This window comes from Arachis ipaensis, chromosome B07 (assembly GCF_000816755.2).
Source record: "Arachis ipaensis cultivar K30076 chromosome B07, Araip1.1, whole genome shotgun sequence".
In the NCBI taxonomy this organism is placed as follows: Eukaryota; Viridiplantae; Streptophyta; class Magnoliopsida; order Fabales; family Fabaceae; genus Arachis; species Arachis ipaensis.
In genome coordinates, this window is record NC_029791.2 from 17373583 (window position 1) to 17384711 (window position 11129).

Consider the following 11129-nt stretch of genomic DNA (forward strand, 5'->3'; position numbering starts at 1 on the left):
ATTTTTTCACCCAAAAAAAAATTTCTTCTTTATTCTAAGAATGTCTCTACAACTAGAAAGAATATTTTTATTGGGTGTCCTTTATCAAGTTTGTTTAGGACATAAAAAAATATTTTAAAATTAATCTTAATCACTCTAAGATGATCCATGCATCTTTCAGTGAGATTCTTGATAAGATTAGGGGTAAACTAACAGGTTAAAAAGGTCTACTATTAAACAGGGAGGGAAGGTTCTATTTAGTCAACTCGATCATGGATGCTATTTTTGTAAAATCTGGTCAAATCGTAGGTTAATTAAGAAATAAATTAAATATGGGCAAAAATGATTAAAAATATAACCATCATAATTTGGCAATTTCGATATTATATTTGGATTTATTGGATTTTTCTGAGTCAGAAAACATAATTTTCTGAGTAAAAATGCGAACTGAAAATTTGACCGGCAGTACCAACTGAGATCTGTCCGGTACTGCAGTTGAGAAAACTAATTTTTAGTAAGAGAGGTTAAAAACTTAAAAATTGTAATTGAGATGGTAAAAATAATTAAAACGCACATTAAAACGTTAATCTTAAAGGTTTCGACCCAAAAGTGGACCAAATGGCCATATATGCGAATCAGGCCCAAATTAGACCAAAGATCCAACATATATAAGCATTAGTTATAAGCATTTCACTAATTCAGCTCATTAAACCTAGAAAAGAGAGAGAGATGTGCTGAAATGGAGAAGAGAGAATGAAATAGAAACCCTAAGCTTCCAAAAACTTTAAATCACCACAACTTTCTTTAGGGAGCTTCAATCGACGAGCCGTTTGCGGTCACGCGTCGCTCTTGACAAGCTTTTCACGTTCATCTAGATATTACGGTAAGAAATTTTAAAACTCAAGCCCATTTTTGTTTCTCTCACAAAATTTGTGTTTTGGCTTTGGGTTTTGAGAAATCTTGTGATTTTGATGGTTTAAGGGTACTCTAGAACGTATTCTAGCTGGGTTTCATCATACATCTTAGTGGACAAGAGGTAAAAACCACTTTCTTTGTGTTTATGATAATTTTTGGAAATCCTAGTGTATTAAGTTATGTGTATATTGTATGAAAATAGTGTAGAGTGGTGTTTGGGATATTAAATTGCTCATTGGTAAAGCTTGAGACTGAGTTTTGGGTGAAGATTCTCAAGTGAGAGCTTGAATTTGACTTCCAAGAGGTACGGTTTTAGTTTTATTTAAATTTCGTATAATGTGGTATGAAATCCTAGGCTAGATGCCCCTAGGATTAGGTTTGAATTGAGTATTTGGATGGATTATGGTATGTGTAGAAGATATGTTATGATAACTAATGTTTTGGATGATGCATTGTTGTTGGGTGGATTGAAATTGGTGTTGTTTAGGGAATTATATGATTATGAGTTCATGTATATTGATTTTATGAATATTGGACGGGAGGCCGTGAATTTTGAGTCGGAGGCCGGTAGAAGGTAAGGACGGTAAGTGATGATTGAATTGTGTGATAATAGATGATATTGAATGAAGAATTGGTATGAAATATATGAGAATATGATTGACTGATGAAATAGTGAAAAATGAGGTTTTTAAAATGTGGAATTGATGTATTTAAGTTGGAATGTGTAGATGGAGTAGGTTTGGATTTGGTTGTATGTGAATATGTGACTTGAGTTTGTTTGGGTTCATTTTATTGGTTGAAAATGATTGAGACTTGTGAATCGTTGAAAAATTGGTAAATGTGTGTTTTTGGTAAAAACAAATTTTTGACCAATTTTGGCGGGCCATAACTTAGTCCTCGGAGTTGAAAAACTTTCAAAATTAGATTTTTATGAAAATTCATTTATCAATCTTTCCAACGGTTCAAGAATGGTTGAAAATAGAATTTTGTGGAAAAAGTTATAAGGTTTTAAAAATTGGACTGAAAAACTAATTTCTGCAACATATCATATTTCTAGTTATGATATAGATGCATACGCGGCTCGTGACGCGCGTACGTGGGCATTGGACTCTGAAGTGCTTCTGCATACGCAGACACTGTCTGCATGCGCGGTATGGTCCAAAATTGGGGTATGCATACGCGAGCCTTTGCATGCGTACGCGGACACCAAGTTTTCAGCCTGTGCGTATGCACACCTCCTAGAATTTGTAAAAATATGTTTTTATGGCTCTCAACCATTCTTTTGGTCATCTAAACCTTTATAAATTTCGCTACGAGTTTAGAGCCGGTGAAATTGATGATGTAAGAGTTAGGGATAAGGCCAAATATATTGAGTTAGTAAAATTGAGAGAAATGAACAAGATGTGAGGTGAGAATGATGATGATTATGATATTGATAAGGAGAATGATGATGACTATGAGATTGACGATGAGAATGATAATGATTACGAAATTGATATTTGAGTTTGATTCTGAATTCATTACACCTGCCTGGGCAGATGCAGTGGTATTGATCTACTTACTCCGGGTTTGGTTTGAGTCTCCTAGGGTAGATGTAGTGGTTAGCCCTAACTTTTTCATAGTCGAGAATGGTTTGAGGTTTGAAAAATTATCCGAGTTTTGGATTTTCTTGGGTAGATGCAGTGAGTCGGCTCCACTACTCCAGGTTGAGATCCGAGGCTCTATTGACCATGCGTCATAAGTGTGGCCGGACACTTATACCTTTCTGGTTGAGCTCTCCCCCATGGATCTATGTGTATTGGATTATTGTGATTTTGAGCTTGAGGATGCACACTCGCAAGGGCTGTCCAATGGTTAGCTACTAGGACATGTCGAGTTGGCTGTATAACCGACAGATGATATCATCAGCCATAGGGCAGGCATTCATCATTTGCATATGTTTGACTTGTTTGGGTTTGTTTACCTGTTTTGGATTGCCTAATTGTATATGCTATGTTACATGACTATATGCTACTTGCTTTACTTGTGTCTACTTCTGTATTACTTGTCTGGTTTGTTTGTGCTTGTACAACTGAGAATTTCCTCATGCTGGTGTTGGTTGACGCTGAGGGTTGGTACTATTTCTAATTATGGCTCTGTTTGTTGGAGAATTGAGAAGGTTGAGAATTGTTAACTTAGACTTAGAATTTCCTTTATATTTGTTGCCAAGGTCATGAATCAGAAATAACTTAAAATAGATAATGTGATGTGTGGAGAATTAAGATTGCTTAGTGAGTTTACGTTGCCTTATGCAGTATTTATTTGGTACTTTTACCGTACTGGGAACCCATGGGTCGGAGGTTCTCATTCCGTATATATCTCTTATTTTTCAGATGCAGGTCCAGGTGCTCAGTAGTGAGCTGTGCTTTATCTGAGAGATGGAGAAGATTTTTATATTTCTGCTTTATTTTGTTTAGAATCTCTCCACTTTTGCTTTGAAAAACTTCTATAATGTATTTAATCCTTTTGAAAACTTGCCTATAGAGGCCTTTATGTATCTTTAGGGAGAGATAGGAGATATTGTTGTTAAATTATTTTTATTCTATACCCTAGCCGGCCTAAACTTCGCGGGTCGCGGCTAGTGGCTAATTACTGATGTTATATATCTATATTCTGACTTTATTTTAATCTTCTTTACGGTTTTAACTTTGTATCGCTTTCGATTAACGCTTTACCTTCTGTTAACACTTCGGGATTTTATTTTATTCTTCTTCAAGCTTCTTATTTAATATTTTCTTTCAATTATATGTGTGTGCGCGCGCGCGTGTTTGTGTGTTTTATAATCCACTTGAGATTCGTACCACCTTAGTATCATTGATTTATGACTTGAGCATGAGGATTTGAATATTAGGATGTTATAATTCCTATCACTACAAAAAAATTGGTTTAAAACGTCATTTTTATTAGGGCGGTTCTGTATAATTGCCATAATTTTCTTTATTTTCGGCGGTACATACTGTTGTCGTAACTTTCTTTTTGAATATGGCAGCTTTTGTGATTTCGGCGGTTAGAACCGCCGATATATTCTTTTAATAATTAAAGAAAAACTTGGTTTATGCAAACCTAGCTTAGCAAGTAGAGTGCACCAGAGTAAGTTTTCTCCTCCGGCGATGCCTCTTCAGAGTTCACAGCTTCCATTGATGCGATCTGCGTTCTCACTTCTAGGTTTGTATACAAAATTCTCATTTCTTTTCTTCTTCTATGGAATGCGTTAATTACCTCTTCTCTCTCTCTCCCTCTCTCTCTCTCTCTCTCTCTGAGTAATGCATCTTCTTCTCCAAGATTTTTATATCTGTTGCGGCATGGAAGCCCGACGCAGAGGTTTTAGATCGAATGCTCCAGATGAAAGAGTGATTAGTGTTGCTGCGTACGAGAAAGTGTGAGTGATGTGAATGATGAACCCTAATCTCTTGTCGCCCTTCATCTTCCGCAGCTATCGTTCATCTTGTCGTTGTTTCTCATCCCCTCGCGCCACCAAATTAGATCTGCCAAAATTTTTGACGGCCTCTTTGATTGGGAATTCATCGTGAAATGGTTCTGCACTTTGATTTCTCTGCTTCTTTTCTTCCTTCTTAATACCTTTCATTGATTGTAATTATGCTGATTTCGATTTTCAATTTTGTAGTTTATCTCCTTTTGTTTTTTAGCAAATTGTTGATTAAACAATCAAGGAATCAGATCAATGTGATAAGGAGAAAGAGAAATTCAGCAAAGAAGTTTCTTAAGCGAGACACCATTGATCTGCTTGCGAATCATTTACAGGTTGCTTACAATAGAGTAATTGATTTATTTTTTCTGCTTTTGTTTCATGAAATTTAGAAAACCTGTATGCATAAACTAGCGGTTTTATTCTTTAATTGTAATTACTTTCACATACAATTAGTAAATCACAGTGTTTGATATATGAATTACTATAGTTGTTATTATACTGAGCTAGGACCAATTACAAAGTCTGAGTCTATTTTAACATTTTTAATCAATTTTTAGTATTGAAACTGTTCAAGTGGATTTGGCATGTTATCACACAAGGCTGTGCACCTGATTCAAGGCATAAACGAGCAAAAGGCAAGGTTTCTGATTCACAATGCTTAATTGCTCAGATAATTGTTGTTGCTGGATTAATTTCTATATTTTAAAATATGAACTGGTTGTCTTTCACATAGTCCAGCTAAGAAAGCCTATGTTACTGATTAAGAACTAAGAACACTATTCCATTTAATTGTAGCGAAGGAGAGAAAATCCTAATGAACCAGGTTCACCAACTTTTACTATGTACTTATGTACTATCCCTTATTTACTATCCCTTATTTACTCCATCTTATTTACTCCGTGATGTCCCTCATTAGGTTCATAGTATCTTCTGTAGCAGCAATGCCCTCTGGATCCCTTGTCACAACAAGGAAGGTATCAACTTGGCCTCCTTTCTCTCTGAGAATAAAGCAAACAGGTGCTTTTCATTAATATGTACCAAGTTTGTACCAAGTTTTGTGGGCTTAACCCAAAAACTATATATTTCAAGTCTTTATGTTCATGGAAATAACTTGATATACAACTCTAAACTGAAATGCTAATGAAGTAGTATGTTTCATCGTTAGAACATGCATATCTATTATCTCATTGTTTCCATCTTAAATAGTAGTTTGTTATTCTTTCTTAAACAAGTTTTAAGATCACTTTTGCAGTTTCTAATTCTTCACTTCTATAGTTATGCTTCACTTTACTCCGCTAATTTGATGCGTGACGCCTCGCTCAACGACCGAGTGGAGCTCCGAATTCTGGGTGACGTTGGTGCCAAGATCCGAGTCATGAACTTCGATACCCCTGATGTTCATGTGCCTAATTTCTTAAGCCTATTCCCTTTTTCTCTTCAATTTTTCGATTTTTCCTACTCGGTAGTTGACGAATCTTGCCATGGTTGCCTCTAGTTACAGCTTACAGTTTATAATACAACTTTCCCAATTTAGCTTCGCTTTTTTTCTTTTCTATACCTTTTTGTTTTGGCTTATGGATTAAGCTTCCTTGTCGGTGTTTTCGATTTTGATTCTTAAATGTGATTGTAGTTTAGGGAGAGGGGAGAGGTGAATAAATTTCAGCATTCTCTTACTCTCTCTTTCTTTTTGGAATTCGAATTATAGATAACTGACTTTGGTTATGGCGACTAATATTCTTGAAATTAAATGTATGTGGCTTTTTCTCTCTGATGGATTACCTATTTGTGTCTTCCGTTACAAAAGAGACATGTCTAACTCTCATCTTTACCAAAGATACAACTTGAAATAGAAACTATTGATAATTGTCTTAGGTTCCATCTAAAGACTTCACAAATTTGGAAAAGCCATGGATCTAATTTATTTTTCTTAGATAGCAATTTAAATTTCAGAAAAAAGCCTTCAAACAGCTTAAGGATTATGATTTTTTTTTCCAGCTGAAATTTGATGGGTTTAGAAGGATCGAAACAATGAAGTTTTGAATGCAAGTGAACCTTGGAGCAAGAAAAAGGTGGTTTATCTTATTTGACACTCAGATCGTTATTTTTTTTTCAATTTCAAATTACTTAAAGGAATTTAAGTGCATGGCAACTTCCACCTTCAAATATATTCTCAGTGAATCGTGATGCAAGCTTCAGGGATAGGAACAATTTTGGAGGTTTTGGGTGTTTGATTCTGGATAATCTAGCTAATTGGTTACTCGGTTGCTCAGACCCCATTCCTGAAAATAACATCCTTAGATGTGAGTTTTTGCTATTTGACGCGGTTTTTTACTGGCTTGGAATCATAGTTATAGGGATGTTATCTGCAAAATAAACAGCTTGAAACCTTTTATTCTAATTCAACAAGAAGTGTCCTTCGTGTTCAGAAAAGATAAAACACTTGCACATGAAGATTAACGATGTTATTCAGATAAATTGGACTGTAAAATGTAAATGTAGCACTTATTTAGCATACTGTAAATATATCAACAAGGTGTTTTTGAGATTGTAATAGCAGTTTTAGGATTGTACAATGAAGTTGTAACTCAGCTTGATTCTTATTTCTTTTTGCTTTTGATGCTGCAGTCCATGAAAGGATACTTAGGATATATGATGACTTTGTCTGGCCTTTGAATGTGAGTTCCTATCCCTGAATAGTTTAACAATATTTGATATTCAGGGTCCAATGTAAGCAACTATAAGAGAAATAAATCTGACGCAGAGGATCAACCTGATTATTATTCAGGGTCCAATGTTCTGTGTAGCATCATAAGTGAACATTGCAGTTTGTGATGCTTTGTTTGTTTTGTCAGTTTGTGAGTAACAAGTGAATGAGGAAACTTTTTTCCCTATCTCTTTGATTTTCTACTGTCTTAAAGATTGACCCCCTTTTTTCCCCAAGAAAAAATTAAACAAAAAAGAACTTATTTGGTCCATGGAGTTGTTCCATTAAATTTTATTAAATAAAAATTCAGAGGAACAAAATTTAGTAGCAGTGTACTTGGCCTAAGGGATGTTTGAGTTGATAGAATATTTATTTGTTAAAACATTCAAGTTGTTTAATTGAAGAAGTAAAAAAGAAGAGCAGAAGATTATACCAAATCTGCTTGAATTTTTTTTGGATCAGCAAAGAAGATAGTTTGGTATGAAATTCAAGCTTAGTTAAAGGCAAACTAAATATATTAAGTTCTTAAGATATAGTTCCTTGCTTGTTTAAATATAAAAATATTTGCATTTTATCTGCAGCTTTCTTCCTTAGCAAGTGAGAATAAATTTTTGGCAGTAAAGCTAAAGCAGGCGGCAAATGGTATTTTTCTAGAATCTAATGCTTCGTCGGTGAATGACTATGAGGTGAGTACTTCAGACTTTTTTGAACTTGTTTCTTATTTGTTCATTACTTTTAAGGGGATATGTCATATGTTGAATAACCTTTTATAATTACAAGTGTCTTATATGTGAAATTTGATCAATATATTTTGAAGTGAAAATTGTTTCCTCTAGATATTGCCACAAGTCATTTTCACTTGCCATAAAATATCATTCTAATGGAAAGAAAAACTCTTGAATATTTGATGCCGAATGTTAGTAGGTCTACTTTTTCAGTCCCCTTTCAATGTTTTCAATTACTGTTATATACTATTGTTACTATATATATCGAATAAAAAAAATAACATTGATCTTGTTATCATTATTGTGAACTCAATTTTTAATGCATTAAACCAATTTATTAATATATGTTTATGTTTTAATTTTCATCAGGTAATCCAAAAAACGTTGAGAAGTGCAAGCATACTGTCATTCACATTCAGAGAAGTAGTGGAAGATGTGGAGCTTCAAGATTACTACATTCCCAAAGGCTGGAAAGTCCTTCCACTCTTCAAAGCATTCACCATTCTGCTGATTTCTTCCCTCAACCACACAAATTCGACCACTCACGCTTCGAGGTATATATGTCACATTATTATATGTCTCTATAAATCTAATCTTCAATGTGAGAAGCATATATAAGGTTATCAATCAATGCTTAGGTAAAGTCCTTTTCATTTCCTATTTGAATCTTCATCTGATCTATATATTTTTTGAATTCTTGCTAATAACTATATCAGAACACGTGACCTATATCTTTTTCTTTTTTATTTTTTGAATCTTCAAACTATAATCATAATATGCAAATGGGTAATATGTAATATAATTTATTACTTGTAACATATTTAATTATTATTAGATAAAATGGGTTAGTTTATCATACTTAGTATTAATTCTTAATTTAACTTAAATTATAATAACTACTAGAGTGAATAACTACTACTATTTACACTTTTTATTTTAAGCAGATGGCAAAATTTTGGCGGAAGATATTTTGAATTTGGGGAGCTAGAAAGAAGATACACAGGAAGAAACAAGATCATAATATTATGTTATTTTTCTTACTTTCAAGGTATTAGCTAAGTTAGTTACCTTGTTTTATGTATGAGATATATCTGACACTGTTAAAAATTGGAGCCAATCTAAGTGAAAACATTTAGAATTAAAAAATTATGTTATATTTTATATTTTATTTGTATTGAAGTTATTACTTTTGATTTTTAATACTAAAAAATGAGTGAGACTCGAATTTGTTATTTTGAAGTGAGTATAAAAAAATTATACCATTTAAATTATAACTCGTTAATTATGTTAAACTAACTTGATTGAACTTGATTAACAAAAAAAATAAATTTATAGCATTATTTAATAAAAAATATTGAGTCTTTATAAAATCAAATTTCATGAAAGTTTGTGTATTAAAAATAAAATAGTGTCATCACATATGCAGTGGCGGAGCTTGAAATAAAATTTTGGGGGGCCAGATAGAAGATAATTGTCAAAAATTTTTTATATGGACTCCATTTAAGATGAGCTCGTCTAACCTCATCTCTCTAATTTGGGTGACATTGCCAAATTTAAAGCCGTTTTTCAGTGTCTCGTTCTAAAGAATTAAGGTCAAACTCATCAGATGCAACTCTTTAAACATTTGAAGGTTGTATCTCACTTTTTTCGTGATTCATTAAAGTAGAAGAACTATCTACAGGGATTGATATTGTAAAAATTATATGTTCTCCTTCTTGAATATTAGCCTTCCTCTTAAAAATGCATCAATTCTTTGATTTTTTATGATTATTTTATATAAAAATTTGAATATATATCCTGTAAAATATATAAAAAAGAAATTAAAAGGATAAATATTAAAATTTATAATATTTATTGAATTTTTTTATCAATTTATACAAATACAATAATATCAATACTTATTGAATATTCTAATATTTTTTATCATATAAAAATTAAATTAAATAAAAAATAAAATATATAATAATATTAAATTATATAAATAAAAAATACCTAATTTTTTATATTTGAACTCAAAGATAGAAGGAGTGTTACTTATTGAATAGAGAGCTGCGAAATGCGAATACACACAGTTCAGTCCAAATCCAACATGGTTTAAATGTTTAAAACTAAAAACTATTGTGCGATAAAAGCAAGAGATGAAGATTGAACTTTGATATTTTAAGTCATAGTAAAATATTTGAGCCAACTGAACTATTTTTTATTTTCTGAAAAAATACTACTAATTTTTTTAACAAAAATTTGGGACCCTTATCTTAACTAAGCTCCCCTCCTGCACATGTGATATCTAACTAATTCAAGGAAATAAATATAATCTACTCTAAAATATATTGCATCAAATATCTATACCCCAAATCCCATTTTAAAATATAATTGCATCTGAATTTATATTTTAAAATAAAAAATATAATTACATTTAGGAAATAAATATAACTTATTCTAAGTTCAAATATTAAATTTTAAATTTATATCTTAAAATAAAAATTTTAAATTTATATTTTAAATTATAAATATTAAATTTTAAATTTATATCTTAAAATAAAAATTTTAAATTTATATTTTAAATTATAAATATTAAATTTTAAATTTATATCTTAAAATAAAAATTTTAAATTTATATTTTAAATTATAAATATTAAATTTTAAATTTTACATTCTAAATTTTAAATTATATATCTTAAATTAATTTTACTTTGTTTGTTTTCAAATATTTTTTTTTTGAGTTTTAAATATTTTTTTATTTTAAATATTTTTTTAATGTTCTATTATTGATTGATTTGTTTATTAAAAAAAAGTGTTGGTTCCAAGATTTTTTCAAAATATAAATAAAGATCGGAGCTCCAGAAATAAATTAAAGCAGCATATTTAATTATTCCCTCACCTTTATGAAAATTGCATCTCCATTAGGAACACTCTCAAACATATCTCCTCCCACGTGCTCCACACCTGCAACATTATTAGAACATTTCTCCAATTAATTAATTCAAGATATTTTGCAAGAAACAAAGAACACACATTTCCTTAAATTTAAAAATAAACTTGCATGGATATATAATTTAACAATTATATATTTTTCTATTTTGATTTAACAAACTCCACGTAAATTAGCAACAAATCAGTCATATTTCTATATATTTATACATATTGTTTCACAAATTTTTTAATTAACAAACTGAGTAGTTACCAAAATAATCAAACATTTCTTGAATTAATCATATTTTTCATAATAGAATAATCAAAATTTTTATAAAATAAAAAAATCAGTCATCATTGTTATTGTAGTTTTATATTTTCATTCATATTTTTATTATAAATGTAAATCTAGTTGATCATATTA

The 11129-nt window shown here is 31.2% G+C and overlaps 2 protein-coding genes across 26 annotated transcripts in view; one reads left to right on the forward strand and one right to left on the reverse strand.

Annotated features, from left to right (window-relative positions):
- LOC107606820 (flavone 3'-O-methyltransferase 1-like) overlaps positions 1-11129 on the reverse strand; it is a 14275-nt gene that overhangs the window by 2629 nt on the left and 517 nt on the right. Inside the window, exon 2 of the mRNA XM_021107420.1 lies at positions 10674-10738. Within this exon, the coding sequence (XP_020963079.1) occupies positions 10674-10738 (65 nt within the window). The remainder of the gene's footprint in view (positions 1-10673; positions 10739-11129) is intronic.
- LOC107608841 (abscisic acid 8'-hydroxylase 2-like) lies at positions 3885-8956 on the forward strand. Of its 25 annotated transcripts, none has more exons than XR_002351191.1 (12): positions 3903-4098; positions 4216-4467; positions 4559-4695; positions 4921-5003; positions 5159-5186; positions 5280-5337; positions 6359-6432; positions 6538-6663; positions 6989-7038; positions 7649-7753; positions 8162-8346; positions 8737-8956. XR_002351191.1 is itself a non-coding variant. In XM_016310585.2 (11 exons), the coding sequence occupies exons 6-11, from the start codon at positions 6404-6406 to the stop codon at positions 8849-8851; spliced, it is 588 nt and encodes a 195-aa protein (XP_016166071.1). In that variant the 5' UTR covers positions 3932-4098; positions 4216-4467; positions 4559-4695; positions 4921-5186; positions 5280-5380; positions 6359-6403; the 3' UTR covers positions 8852-8956. The 25 variants fall into 25 exon arrangements, 14 of the variants coding, with proteins under 14 accessions (XP_020963066.1, XP_020963068.1, XP_020963069.1 ...); XR_002351190.1 differs by having other exon boundaries at positions 3905-4098; positions 5280-5380; XR_002351192.1 differs by lacking the exon at positions 6989-7038 and having other exon boundaries at positions 3898-4098; positions 5280-5380.